The following is a 15,553-nucleotide window of genomic DNA, read 5'->3' as shown; positions in this document are numbered from 1 at the left end:
GAGGAGGCACTGAGGGTGGCAAGGACATAGAATGTACTCTGGGTGGGGTATTTCAATGTCCATCACCAAGAGTGGCTCAGTTGCACCACTACAGACTGAGCTAGCCGAGTTCTAAAGGACGTGGCTGGTAGACTGGGTCTGCAGTGGTGTGGGAACCAACAAGAGGGAAAAACATGCTTGACCTCATCCTCACCAAGATGCTTCTGTCCATGACAGTATCGGTAGGAGTGACGACCACACAGTCCTTGTGGAGACTAAGTCCCGTCTTCACACTGAGGATGTCCTCTATCGTGCTGTATGGCACTACTACTGTGCTAAGTGGGGCAGATTTCGAACAGACCTAGAAACTCAAGATTGGGCAACCATAAGGCTCTATGGGCCATCAACAGCAGCAGAAGTGCACTCAACTACAACCGGTAACCTCATGGCCCAGCATATCTCGCACTCTACCATTACCATCAAGCCAGGAAAACAGTCCTGGTTCAATGAATAGTGCAGAAGTGTCGAGTGGATGATCCATCTCGGCCTCCTATAGAGGTCCCCAGCATCACAGATACCAGTCTTCAGCCAATTCGATTCACTCCACGAGATATCAAGAAATGGCTGAAAGCACTGGATACTACAAAGGCTATGTGGAAAATCACCCAGGAGTATTCTATACACAAAGCTGGACAAATCCATTCTGGCCAATTACCATCCATTAGACTACTCTCAATCATCAGTAAAATTATGGAAGGGGTCATAAACAGTGCTATCAAGCTGCACTTGCTTAGCAATAACCTGCTCACTGACACTCACTTTGGGTTCCACCAGGGCCACTCAGCTCCTGAACTCTTAACAGCCTTGGTCCAAACACGGACAAAAGAGCTGAATTCCAGAGGTGAGGTCAGAGTGACTGCCCTTGACATCAAGGCAGCATTGAACCGAGTGTGGCATCAAGGAGCCCTAGCAAAACCGGAGTCAATAGGAATCGGGAGAAAAACTCTCCACTGGTTAGAGTTATATCTAGCAGAAAAGATGATGGTTCTGGCTGTTGGAGGTCAGTCATCTCAGCTCCAGGACGTCACTGCAGGAGTTCCTTAGGATAGTGTCCGAGGCCTAACCATCATCATCTGCTTCATCAATGGCCTACCATCCAACATAAGGTCAGAAGTGGGTATGTTCACTGATGATTGCACAATGTTCAGCATCATTCGCGACTCCTCAGATACTGAAGCAGTCCATATCCAAATGCAGCAAGACTTGGACAATATCCAAGCTTGGGCTGACAAGTGGAAAGTAACATTCGCGCCACACAAGTGTCAGGCAATGACCATCTCCAACAAGAGATAATCTAACCATCACACCATGACATTCAACAACATTACCATTGCTGGTTCCCCCTGCTATCAACATCCTGGGGGTTACCGTTGATCAGAAACTAAACTGGGCTAGCAGTATAAATGTTCTGGTTACAAATGCAGGTCAGAGGCTAGGAATCCTGCAGTGAGTAACTCACCTCCTGACTCCCCAAAGCCTGTCCACCATCTATAACGCACAGATCGGGAATGTGATGGAATACTCTCCACTTGCCTGGATGAATGCAGCTCCAACAACACTAAAGAAGCTTGACACCATTCAGGACAAAGCCCATCTTGATTGGCACCTATCCACAAACATTCACTCCCTCCACCAACGACACGCAGTGGCAGCAGTGGCCATCTACAAAATGCACTGCAAGAACTCACCAAGGCTCCTTAGGCAGCACCTTCCAAATCCCGACCACTACCATTTAGAAGGACAGAGCAGCAGACACATGGGAACACTACCAGCTCGAAGTTCCCCTCCAAGCCACTCACCATCCTGACTTAGAAATATATTGCCATTCCTTCATTGTCACTGGGTCAAAATCTTGGAACTCCCTCCCCAAAAGCCCTGTGGGTGTACCTACATTACATGGGCTGCAGCAGTTCAAGAAGGCTGCTCGCTATCACCTTCTCAAGGGCAATTAGGGATGGGCAATCAATGCTGGCCCAGCCAGTGATGCCTACATCCCAGGAACAAATAAAACAACTTGCTTAAAACTACAGTAAAACACCTACAAAAGTCATGTGGGAATGGTTGTAGCTTTTAACAATAAGCATTAGTTTCATATGAGGTCTTTGTAAAGATACAAATACAGTACATGTTAACCCTGTTGAGATCCAAGTGAGAAGCTGTAGGAAGTTCAGTGGGTTTGACTATATTGCTGATAGCTGGATGATTAGAGCTGCTCCTCACTAATCTTAATTGTCTTCGTGCCTGCAAGGGGCACCACCAAAGGCTTGGGGGTGTGACAAAGTAAATGTCTTCCACCAGCAGAAAATATGCAAGTAAACATAACTCGGCACACTGGTTTTGTCTTCAAGAACTGCATTTCCAGTTTATAATTTTGTTTTTTTTTAAAAGAGACTGCCATTTTTTCAGATTCCTAATTAAAACTGGAAAGGGTTTTATAGTGGTGATTAAACATAAAATCCTATTTATTGTACATTTATATTACAAGTTTATCACTTCATATGAAATTTATTTTGGGGCTCCACACAAATGCTAAAATGGTGGAGCATAAATTAGACATCAGAGCCCGAATTGACTCCAGCCCACTGAGAATACCTCATCCAGAGAGCCTCACTACTCCTTGCTCCAATTTCAGGTCAGGTTTTCTCGATTCAGGCTGCATTTACTCTATAACTTCTGGTGGAAAGGAGAGGATAAAATTGTGAATGAGTCATTAAACCTGGTATGATAGCTGTGACCTCCATCCTATTACCCGTAATACTGTGTGCCTGTAGGATGTATTCAACTATTTCTATTCTACTTACAACACTGATTTAAAAAAATAACTTCTGAAGAAAGAATATACAGAAGTATATACTATTTTAAACTGTTACTACAAGGCCAACTACAAGGTTATTCTTGAGCAATCCAACCCAGTATCAACAGTTCCATTTCCTTTACAAGATGTGCTACAATTGTTGTTGTATAGTACATTCAACAGCAGCCAATGTGTGATGTATCAAAATTAAAAAAGGAGTCAAAGCCCAGATATCCGCAACCCAGCTGAAGCAATGCATTTGAAATTTAGGCAAGCTTCAATGAATAGAACGTTTGTCAATTTCACTCCTTACCATGTCAAGATTCTGCATCACGTCCTGGAAGGAAGGGTGCGTGCGGAACTGCTCAAAGAGATCTCGTTTGTATAGAAGTGCATACACTAGATTGGGGTTGTGGTGAAGAGAAGTGGAAAGGCAGGAATTTATGATCTCCAACATCATTCGGATCACCTCTTCGATTACATTGAGGTCTTGAGCCTATGGAAGAGAAAGCACAAAGAATAAGTTCTGGCTCACTACTCTAGGACACAATGAATAATGATGCATAGGTATCAGTATCTGTGAAATGATAATAATTCATGCTGGAAAGCTGAAATTAAAACAAAGTTCTGAAAATGTACGTTTGGTCAAAAAGTATCTGAAAAAGGTGACAGGCTGTTTTGGTAATAACGTTTCAATCATGGAAAGCATCGCTGTTAAGCTTGTCCCAGTCCTCCCACAATGCGCACACACTTGTACTTTCCACAAGGAGTCACTGGATAGTGACCAGGTATGGGAACCTCGACTGATTTCCTTTGCAAATTTTTAGTGAATAAAATAATAGTTTAAAAAAAAACTATTGCTTAAAGACCATAACAGAAGGTTCAAATGTCCTTGCACGTTTCGACAAGAGTCCAGATTTAAAAGGGCTGTGATCCTTGCAACAGTGAAGCCAGTGGTGCCCTTCAACACTGACCTCAGTTGGACATTATTGGTTGGAGAGAGCACCTCATTTGCATGGGACAGTTAGTTCTGGGTGCCACTATGGCCACATTTTTGGAGCCCAACCGCCACATTTTTAAAATTCATTCATGGGATGTGAGTGTCGCTGGCTAGGCCAGCATTTATTACCCATCCCTAATTGCATCTGAACCTGGTGAGCTGCCTTCTTGAACCACTGTAGTCCATGTGGTGTAGGTACACCCACAGTGCTGTTAGGGAAGGATTGCAGAATTTTGACCTCCTCCAGTGAGTTGTTTAATTGTCCACCACCATTCACAACTGGATTTGGCAGGACTGCAGAGCTTTGATCTGATCCGTTGGTTGTGGGATCGCTAAACCCTGTCTCTCACTTGCTACTTATGCTGTTTGGCATGCAAGTAGACCTGTTTTACAGCTTCACCAGGTTGACACCTCATCTTTAGGTGTGCCTGGTGCTGCTCCTGGCATGCCCTCCTGCACTCTTCATTGAACCAGGGTTGATTCCCTGGCTTGATGGTAATGGTAGAGTGGGGGATATGCCGGGCCATGAGGTTACAGATTGTGTTTGAGTGCAATTCTGCTGCTGCTGCTGATGGCCCACAGCGCCTCATGGATGCCCAGTCTTCAGTTGCTAGATCTGTTCGAAATCTATCCCGTTTAGCATGGGTTGTAGTGCCACACAACATGATGGAGGGTATCCTCAATGTAAAGACGGCACTTTGTCTCCACAATGACTGTGCGGTGGTCACTCCTACCGAAACTGTCATGGACAGATGCATCTGCAGCAGGCAGGCTGGTGAGGATGAGGTCAAGTATGTTTTTCCCTCTTGTTGGTTCCCTCACCACCTGCTGCAGGCCCAGTCTAGCAGCTATGTCATTTAGGACTCGGCCAGCTCGGTCAGTAGTGGTGCTACCAAGCCACTCTTGGTGATGGACATTGAAGTCCCCCACTCAGAGAACATTCTGCGCCCTTGCCACCCTCAGTGCTTCCTCCAAGTGATGTTCAACATGGAGGAGCACTGATTCATCAGCTGAGGGAGGGCGGTACATGGTAATTAGCAGGAGGTTTCCTTGCCCATGTTTGACCTGATGCCATGAGACTTCATGGGGTCTGGAGTTGATGTTGACGATTCCCAGACAACTCCCTCCCGACTGTATACCACTGTGCCGTCACCTCTGCTGGTTCTGTCCTGCAGGTGGGACAGGACGTACCCAGAGATGGTGATGGAAGAGTCTGGGACATTATCTGTCAGGTATGATTGCGTGAGAATGACTATGCCAGGCTGTTGCTTGACTAGTCTGTGAGACAGCTCTCCCAATTTTGACACTAGCCCCCAGATGTTAGTAAGGAGGACTTTGCAGGGTCAACAGGGCTGCGGCTGCTACTGTCGTTTCCGGTGCTTAGGTCAATGCCGGGTAGTCCATCCGGTTTCATTCCTTGTTTGTGTCTTTGTAGCAGTTTGTTACAACTGAGAGGCTTGCTAGGCCATTTAAGCATTTAAGAGTCAACCACATTGCTGTGGGTCTGGAGTCACCTGTAGGCCAGGCTAGGTAAGAACAACAGATTTCCTTCCCTAAAGGACATTAGCGAACCAGATGGGTTTTTACAACAATCGATTGGAATTTTACTTCCAGATTTTTTTGTTGAATTCAAATTCCACCATCAGGCGTGGTGGGATTCGAACCCAGGTCTCCAGAGCATTACCCTGGGTCTCTGGATTGCTAGTCCACTGACAATACCACTACGTCTCCTCCTAGTTCTAGTTGTCCACCTGTTTTGCCTTTGCTGTCCACCTGAGGTCAAACTTTTTAACTCTACTTGAAGACAGAACTTTTAAATATTAAAAGCTTTTTGTCTGTACCGAAAGTGAAACTTTTAAAAATACGTTAAAAATTCTCCCAGACCTCACCAAAATCCCTGACCAGCAAATCTTTTAAAAAATTCTCCATAACCACATCAAAATAACTGTTGCTGTTGCCCAACCTTAGCTTATTTCCCAGCCTCAAGCCCTCTTTTCTCCTAATTTTGATTCTTCTTTCTCTCACCCTCCATCTCTTGTTGATGAGGTGGGGGTGTTGGATATACTGTATACTGGGCCTATCATTCCTAAGCCAGCATTTCCCTTCCTCTTTACTATTGTGCTCGCACACTCCTACAGGCCTTACTTCTCATCTTTGTTGAATAACTATCATATCAGTTTTGAAAGCACTGTTTAGTCTTATAGTGCACTTACCTACATTGAAAGCACTGATTGCTTTGACACTGCACACATGGTGACTTGAGGTGTGGGACAGGAGAGTATTGGAGTGTCATAGCATTAGCATGGTAAGATAAGCTAAGGACATACAGATGTAGGATGTGGGCAGGCATGCCATGTTGGAATCAGTAGAACAGAGAAGATGGCATGAGCAAGCAATGAGTGCTGCAAAACAGAAGGGTTAGGGATACAATAGCACAGAGGGAGTCATGGTAATTGGCATCAGCATGGCAACCATAAGTTTCAAGTGTGTGATGAAGCAAAACTGGTGTGTTGGCAGGATGGGTTTAAGGGCAGAGGGCTTGACCCCAAGCAAAGGAAAGGTTAGGGTTAAAGTCAGTCAAGTTCCTGCTCCTGATCTCCATATATTATGCTTAAGTATATGTGTATGAATATGAAGTGAGAACAATATCAGGTTGTCCATCATGCATCCCATGTTCAAATTTCTCTGCAACATTCACATCTCGCTCACAGAAAAATGGTCAATGCCGTGCTTTCTTGCCCTATTAGCTATTGTTTATGTTGCACAGTATCTAAATATATCACACATTCGCAGAATTTCCATTGTCAACAATATTCTTGAAGAAATCCAATAAATTTGTACAACCTTCCTCTAATAAATCAATGCTGCCTCCCTCGTCTTTTCTTTCTTTGAGTTCTCTGCCCGAAAGCAGGTGTGATCTACAGTGCCACAGCCTCCACCATGGGTAAGGCAGGTCCCGAATCTACCCAAGCCAGAATAGGGATCAAACCCCATGCTATTGGCGTCAATCTGATCCACACAAGCTTTCCAGCCAACTGGCTGAGAGGCAGGGACATGGCCCACTACACCACAAGGTCTCCTGCCTCCCTCTTACCATACCATAAGAGAGATGGCATCATAGTGGTATAGGGGAGATGGTGGTGCAGTGGTAATGTCACTGGACTAGTAATTCAAAGGCCCAGGATAATGCTCTGGGGAAATGGGTTACAAATCGCACCATGTTAGCTGGTGGGGTGAAGGGGGTGTGGGGGAGGGGTGTTATCCTGGGGTGGTCCGGGAGTTGAGGGGGTCGTGGGGGATTCCGTGGTCCAGGGGTAGGGTTGGGGGGGGGAGGGCACTGAGGTGGGTCCAAGATCCAGGGGGAGGGGGTCCGAGGTCCGGTGGGGGTGTTTGGGGGGTCGGAGGTTAGGGCGGGTGGGGGGTTGGGGGAGTCGGGGTCAGAGGTGTGGGAGAGTCCCGTGGGGTTGGTATGGGTCTTTACAATAGTTACTCAGAAGTTAGAAGAGGTTTTAATTCTTCTAACTTTTTCTGGGTAACTATTGGTATAACCCCAACAGAACCATCCGAAGTTTGCAATTTAAATTGCACTTTTGGATGGTTTCCAGCGCAGCGCAATTGTCCAGGGGAAGTTAGCACTTCTGGGCAATTGCCATGCAAGTCCTTACCTGGGAACTTTCCAGAGGGACTCCCCAGCGCATCTTTGGGGTACCTCCCAAATCCGATGCTGGGGTGCGTGGACGTCATGGGCCATTGTCATTCTAGACAAATTCCCGACAACAATTTATCTTGTGGAAAATTGGATCAGAAGACAAGATGGAACAGTCTATTCTGTTTCGATGGTAGGCGTCACTTCCTACAATATGACGCAGTACAGAAAAGGCCTCATCTATAAAATATGCCAGGTAAAAGTTTGCTTCTGCACTTGTATCTGGAGATCCTGTCAACTGTTGAGTGAGTGCATGCAGACAGAAAATGGGCTGTCAGATGCTTTCTGAACTTGGCAGTTCAGGAGTAAGTCTCCCATCACTGCCAGCCTGTGTGCCAATGTTATGCTAAACTGGTACTTTTGCTTTTTCCAGTAGTATGTGAAAGAATTTTCTTGAAAAATATTGAGGTTGCTGAGTTCCTCAACCTGTAACCATTTTATAAGACTCAGAAAAGAAAGAGGAGGAGAACATAGTGAATATTGAAGGAGAGAATGTGAAACAGAAAACACTATTTAATGCCAATTAATGATTGCTAATATTGGTTATATTTTCACAGCTAAGCAGGTAGAAATCACATTTTCAGTGCTTGCTTCATAGCAAAATTGAAGTTCAAACTCATGCACAGAGCACTTGCTATTGACCTACTTTTGATAGTGCACGTCTTCCCTTATTTACCAGAAGATGCAACTCAGTTGCCTAAATGATAACTGAAGATCATTAACTGAGCAGCCACATCTGCAATAACTGAGCAGAAAACATGAATTTAAAAACATGGACAGACCGCCCCCCATGCAACCTGCGTTTTGGAAGCAGCTTACTCCTTTTAACTGTGTTTAAATTTCTGGCACCAGCCCTCACCTCAGGTATGCAGCTGACTCATGACTAAAGATTTCACTCCTAGGGTTTGACTGCACTTTTCACTGCCTGTCTCTGTGTCATCTTTTTACTTCTTGCCTAAAACTATATATTCGTAAGGTAGAAAATACAGAAATAACTGGGGTACTCCAAACTGCATAAAAATGCTTGCTGATTTAATTTTGTTTATTATACAGCTATACTACACACCCAGACAGGCTCTCAAACCACAAGTATTTACACAAATGCCTCACAGCAATTCCTGGAACATTAAATGTAAAGCCAGTTATACTTACAATAGGCGTATGCTCTGTAGTTTCTAAGGTATATTTTAATCAATGACAGATGTATTCTATGCTTTTTGAGATATATATCGCACCAGTAAATTATGGATATGCTATTATTCCAAAACTATAGCCAAATAATATAAATTTTTTTTGGAGTTATTGGGATCATGGCCCACACCCTCCTTTAACCTTACCTCTTAGCTCCGGAGAGCACTTAGACTTTACTTGACCTCAAAGTACTTCAATGAATCAACTACTGCCTGGAATCTGGAGCATTTCCCTGAAAGTATAATTCCAAATTTTGTTTGAAATTAAATACGTGGCTACAGCTCAAAATGTATTCAGCCTTCTTTCTAAGAACTTTGCAAATAACTTAACACTGTAGATTACACAATCATGATACTCTACTTTGGCATAGAAGGACAGGAAAATGATTAAGACATGAAATAATAACTCAGTAGAATAACCAGTTTAGATGCAGCTCCGCATGCTGATTTACTCTATATGAGGTGGGTGGTCGAGGAGACCTGCTGTGGCTTATTTGAGCAACCTCTCACCAGAAAGCACAATGGCAACCTGGTATTAATTTGCCAATTGAGCACAGGTCACGTGGACAGAAGAGGCCAGGGGTTGGGGGGTGGGAGTGGCAGGGAAGAGGTGTGAAATTAGAGGACAAAGGGAAAAAGATCACGGGCAAGTTGTCATCCCGAAGTGGCTCTGACACTTCAGTTTTCCCCTCCCCATTTTCTCTGCTTGTTTCACAGAGCTGCTGATTCATGCTGCATTATAGTTCTGCAGATGCCAACCACTCTTTAGTACCTCGCCCAAGTAGTCATTCTTCAAGTGCAAGCCTAGACAATGAGTGATGGCAGATGGTTTAACCATACAGATCTGGTCTGTGAGATTCAATTCCACACTGGGCAGTGCAATAATAAAACTTGAGAAACCAAGGTGAAAGGCCAAGGAAGGATACCACTAAGATGGAATATTATTAAAAAAGAAATAATTAAACAAATAAACTCAACTTTGAGTTTAAATGTCTGATAATTACTCATACAATCATACCTTACAGGCAATGTCCCAGACACCACCATCACCATCCCTGGGTATATCCTGTCCCACCGGCAGGACAGACCCACCAGAGGTGGTGGCACAGTGGTATACAGTCAGGAGGGAGTTCTCCTGGGAGCCCTTAATATTGATTCCGGACCACATGAAGTCTCATGGCATAATCCTGCTGATTACCACCGACCGCCACACCACTGTCTCAGCTGGTGAATCAGTACTCCTCCTTGTTGGACACCACTTGGAAGAAGCACTGAGGGTGGCAAGGGCACAGAATGTACTGTGGGTGGGGGATTTCAATGTCCATCATAGAGAGGTTTTTTTAATTTCACGGGACGTGGGTGTCACTGGCTGGGCCAACATTTTTATTGCCCATCCCTAATTGCTGTTGAGAAGGTGATGGTGGGTCGCCTTCTTGAACCGCTGCAGTTCATATGGTGTAGATACACCCACAGTGCTGTCTGGGAGGGAGGGCCACGATCTTGACCCAGTGACAGTGAAGGAATGGTGATATAGTTCCAAGTCAGGATGGTGTGCGGCTTGGAGGGGAACATGGTGGTGTTCCCATGCATCTGTTGCCCTTGTCCTTCTAGGGGGTAGAAGACATGGGTTTGGAAGGTGCTGTCAAAGGAGTCTTGGTGAGATGCTCCAGTGCTTCTTGTAGATGGTACACACTGATGCCACTGTGCATCGGTAGAGGATGGAGTGAATGTTGGAGGTGGTGGATGGGGTGCCAATCAAGCAGGCTGCTTTGCCTTGGATGGTGTTGAGCTTCCTGAGTGTTAATGGACCTGCACTCATCCAGGCATGTGGACAGTATTCCGTCACACTCCTGACTTTTGCCTTGTAGATGATGGACAGGCTTTGAGGAGTCAGGAGGTGAGATACTCACCAAAGAATTCCCAGGTCAGGGGCTGAGTGATCCTTTCAGAAACCGAGCGTCAGTGAGCAGGTGCCATTTGATAGCACTGCTGATGACCCCTTCCATCACTTACTGATGATCGAGAGTAGACTGATGGGATGCTAATTGGCAGGGTTGGATTTTTCCTGCTTTTTGTGTATCGGGCACATTGGGCAATTTTCCACATTGTCAGGTAGATGCCAGTGTTGTAGCTGTACTGGAACAGTTTGGTTAGCGGAGCGGCAAGTTCTGGAGTACAAGTCTTCAGTACTATTGCCGGAATATTGTCAGGGCCCATAGCCTTTGCAGTATCCTGTGTCTTCAGCCATTTCTTGACATCACGTGGAGTGAATCGAATTGGCTGAAGGCTGGGCATCTGTGATGCCGGGGGCCTCCAGAGGAGCCCAAGATGGATCATCCCCTCGGGACTTCTCGCTGAATGTTGTTGCAAATGCTTCAGCTTTATCTCTGGCACTGATGTGCTGGGTTTCCCCATCATTGAGGAAGAGGATATTTATGGAGCTTCCTCCTCCAGTGGGTTGTCTAACTGTCCACCACCATTCACGACTGGATGTGGCAGGAATGCAGAGCTTAGATCTGATCCGTTGGTTGTGGGATTGCTTGGCTTTGTCTATCGCATGCTGCTTATGCTGTTTGGCATGCAAGTAGTCCTGTGTTGTAGCTTCACCGGGTTGACACCTAATTTTTAGGTATGCCTGATGCTGCTCCTGGCATGCCATCCTGCACTCTTTATTGCTCTCCTGGCTTGATGGCAATGGTAGAGTGGGGGATATGTCAGGAAATGTGGTTACAGATTGTGGTTGAATACAATTCTGCTGCTGCTGATGGCCCACAGCACCTCATGGATGTTCAGTTTTGAGTTGTTAGATCTGTTCGAAATCTATCCCACTTAGCGCGGTGGTAGTGCCACACAATATGATGGAGGGTATCCTCAAGACAGGACTTCGTCTCCACAAGGACTGTGCGATGGTCACTCCTACCGGTACAGTCACTGACAGATGCATCTGCGACTGAAGGTTGATGAAAATGAGGTCAAGTAGGTGTTTCCCTCTTGTTGGTTCCCTCACCACCTGCCACAAACCCTGTCTAGCAGCTATATCCTTTAGGAATCTGCTAGCTCGGTCGTCGTGGTGCGGCTGAGGCATTAGTGAGGCACCATTTAGACAAATTCAACCCAGCCAATTACTGTCCTATCTGTCATCAGCAAGGTGGTGTAGGGGTCGTCAACAGTGGTATTAAGTGGCACTTAGAAAGAGCCTGCTCACTGACGCTCAGTTCGGGTTCCACCAGGGTCACTCATCCCCTGACCTCATTACAGTCGTAGTTCAAACATGGACAAAAGAGCTGAACTCAAGAGGTGTGGTGAGCGTGACTGCCCTTGACAGCAAGGTTGCACTTGATCAAGAGCGGCATCAAGGAGTCCTAACAAAACTGGAGTCGATGGGAATCGGGGTAAAACTCTGTACTGGTTGGAGTCATACCTAGCACAAAGGAAGATGGTTGTGATTGTTGGAAGTTAATCATCTCAATCCCAGGACATCACTGCAGGAGTTCCTCAGGGTAGTGTCCTCAGCCCAAACATCTTCAGCTGCTTCACCAATGACTTTCCTTCCATCATAAGGTCAGAAGTGGGGATGTTTGCTGATGATTGCACGATGTTCAGCACCATTCGTGACTCCTCAGATACTGAAGCAGTCCCTGTCCAAAAGCAGCAAGGCCTGGACAACATCCTGGCTTGGGCTGACAAGTGGCAAGTAATATTCACACCACACAAGTGCCAGGCAATGACCATTTCCAACAAGAGAGAATCTAACCATCACCCCTTGATGTTCAATGGCATTACCATTACTGAATCTACCACTATCAACATCCTGGGGGTTAACGTTGACCAGAAACTGAACTGGACTAGCCATATAAATACTGTGGCTACAAAAGCAGGTCAGAGGCTAGGAATCTTGCAATGAGTAACTTACCTCCTGATCCCCCAAAGCCTGTCCATCATCTACAAGGCACAAGTCAGCAGTCTGATGTAATACTCCCCACTTGCCTGGATGAGTGCAGCTCCAACAACACTCAAGAAGCTTGACACCGTCCAGGACAAAGCAGCCCACTTGATTGGCACCACATCCACAAACATTCACTCTCTGCGCCACCGACGCACAGTAGTAGCAGTGTGCACCATCTACAAGAAGCACTGCAGGAATTCACCAAGGCTCCTTAGGCAGCACCTTCCAAATCCACGACCACTACCATCTAAAAGGACAAAAGCAGCAGATACATAGGAACACCACCACCTGGAACTTCTCATCCAAGTCACTCACCATCCTGACTTGGAAATATATCGCCGTTTCTTCAGTGTCGCTGGGTCAAAGACCTGGAACTTCCTTCCTAACAGCACCACATGGACTGCAGCGGTTCAAGAAGGCAGCTCACCGCCACTTTCTCAAGGGCAACTAGGAATAGGCAATAAATGCTGGCCTAGCCAGCGATGCTCACATCTCATGAATGAATAGTTGCATTGCCTCATTGTCGTCATGAATGTGTAGATCAGGTCTGATGGATCTGCTAGCCTTTTCCAGTTCATCATTTTCATATGACCACATATTAGTTGAGATGAAAGTAGGGGTAGTACAATTGGCCAAACACCCTTGAGAAATAGGAAATCGAGCAATGCTCTTTTTCTTGAATGATGATCAACAATGCTTATTGGAACAAAAGCAAAAATAGCTGGAAAAACTCAGCAGGTCTGACAGCATCTGCAGAGAGGGATACAGTAAACGTTTCGAGTCCGTATGTCCGTGTGATCCTTATTAGAATTTAGGTTGGAACAAAAACTGTGACGGTGTGTGTGATTGCAAAGTCTGTCAGACTTATGGTCTACATAAGAGGACTGCTGGAATCCACAGAGCTGTACCCCAGCAAGGGTTAGAAAGGGTGGGAGAAAAATGGAAAGAAAAACTAATTTTATTTCCCGCACTGTCACACTCTTGTGCTATAAGGTATTATAAGGTCTAAGGAGTGCTGAGATTTGCATGAAACTAAAACAGAGGTGAGTGAAGTCAAACTAATCTCTTGAGAAAGAGCCAGCTAATCTGATCAGGGTGCCAGGTGTTTGCAACTTGTCAATTGTCATTATGCCCTGAGCTTAATGGAAATATACACTTACATCTATAAACGTAACAGGAACAGATTGTAGAGGGTCATATTGGATTTAGCTTGTGAGTATGGTTATGCAACCTAAAGCAAAATATACATTTAAACAGCATCTTCTATAGTGAATGATTTTAATTGGAGTAGACTGCATCGTGTTCCAGCCTTTAAGACATCAGACTGTCTCCTCAGGCTGCTACTGCTGTCTCATTTCCTCAGAGTCACAGTCTGTACAGAATCCTCAGGCTTTTGTGGTAGGAAATGAAATCACAACAATACAAATTACAGCAGCAATTTCATGTTCAGTATGTCATCACATTGTGGTTATTTGTCACCAAGTCTGGTGCTACAAATTAATACTGCAAAAATGGACTAGTTATAGAGCAGCTGCCACAAACTCAATGCTTATGACTCCACACAGCTGCATTGGAAATATATTCTTTCTTTAACAGAAACTCTGACAAAGCACTTGAGAGGCAGTTAGACACCCTGATATGGAAACTGAATGGGAGCCAAGTTATCATCATTCTTCATCAAGGTTTATTAAACAAACACTTGGTTCATGAAACCATTTAAGTGGAATCTGAAGCTGTCTACTTTGGAATATAATGCTGCAATGTCAACATGGTTTCTGAATTCTGGGTCAACTTAAATCACAAACACACCAAGACCTTAATAAATAGTATTCACTCCAGATGAAATCTAGAGCTTTTAGATAAACCCCCACAATCCCAGGAATTTGTGGTTCTTCATTATGGAAGGTGCAATAAACATTTACAAAATGCATCTATGTTAAAAGTCAATACAGTTCACCAACTCCAGTTCATTTGTGTATGCTTCTTGTTGACTATCGTGAAACCAGGATCACTAAAACAATTTAACCTGATATTTGTACAACCATAATGCAAATGTAAACATCTTTCTCATTTCCTGAAGGACTGCCTTCTGTTCCATTTTCCAAGACCCTTATTTTCCAAAGAGAACCTGGATTTGATTCATATCTATTGTAAAGCCATGCAAATGCATCAGGTTTGTCAAAAATAATATCTGAATTTGAGTTCAAACCAGATTTCCTACTGGTTCTATAATGATATCTGATGATTCTAAAATGAGTGACACATAACTGAGCATACTGCCATGCTGCTTATGTTTAATTCATAGGGTTTTCAGGAGTCCAAAGCTGTCCTTTATGAACCTTGCAGCAGAGAGCGCAGATTTCAGCCTAGAATTGAAAATAGACAGAAACTGTGCTGAATGCTATTACCAAAGATAATCTACCATTAACAATTTTGGTGGGTTTTAGAACTAGCATTGTGCTCGGAACTCAGTACATTCTTAAAATGTAATGATGGAGTAAAGCCTAGACTATAGGGAATAATGTGGGGCTAAGAATTTATGACGCTTAACATCAACAATCTATTTACAAAGCAGGTGTTTAAGATGTCACTACCATAACAATTCTAAACTCCTGCATCAAATGAACTAGTGGGAGAAAGCATCCAATCAAAAGTTTACTGAGTTCCTGATCTTTGCTATAGCACTTTGGGCAAGGGGCAAGAGGCACTGATATGAACTGGAAAATCAGAAAGGATATCTGTGGGCTATTCCCTGACTTCTTAAGTTACTTTTATACAGTGCTTGTACTACCAGTATCACCACTAAAAGGTACCAGATTGGCCTAATTTTTATGTGGTTTTCCACACTGCTGCCAAAACTCAATGAACTGCCCACTAA

At 44.6% G+C, this 15,553-nt stretch overlaps 1 protein-coding gene across 4 annotated transcripts in view; it reads right to left on the bottom strand.

Moving 5' to 3' along the window:
- dym (dymeclin) overlaps nt 1–15,553 on the bottom strand; it is a 531,615-nt gene that overhangs the window by 123,334 nt on the left and 392,728 nt on the right. For all 4 annotated transcript variants that reach the window (XM_078552754.1, XM_078552781.1, XM_078552773.1 and 1 more), the window contains one exon: nt 3,147–3,329. In XM_078552754.1, coding sequence (XP_078408880.1) covers nt 3,147–3,329 — 183 coding nt within the window. The remainder of the gene's footprint in view (nt 1–3,146; nt 3,330–15,553) is intronic.

Source organism: Cetorhinus maximus, chromosome 1 (genome assembly GCF_964194155.1).
Source record: "Cetorhinus maximus chromosome 1, sCetMax3.hap1.1, whole genome shotgun sequence".
Lineage (NCBI taxonomy): Eukaryota > Metazoa > Chordata > Chondrichthyes > Lamniformes > Cetorhinidae > Cetorhinus > Cetorhinus maximus.
The sequence above is the reverse complement of the archived record's forward strand: the minus strand, read 5'-3'. Positions and strand labels throughout refer to the sequence as shown.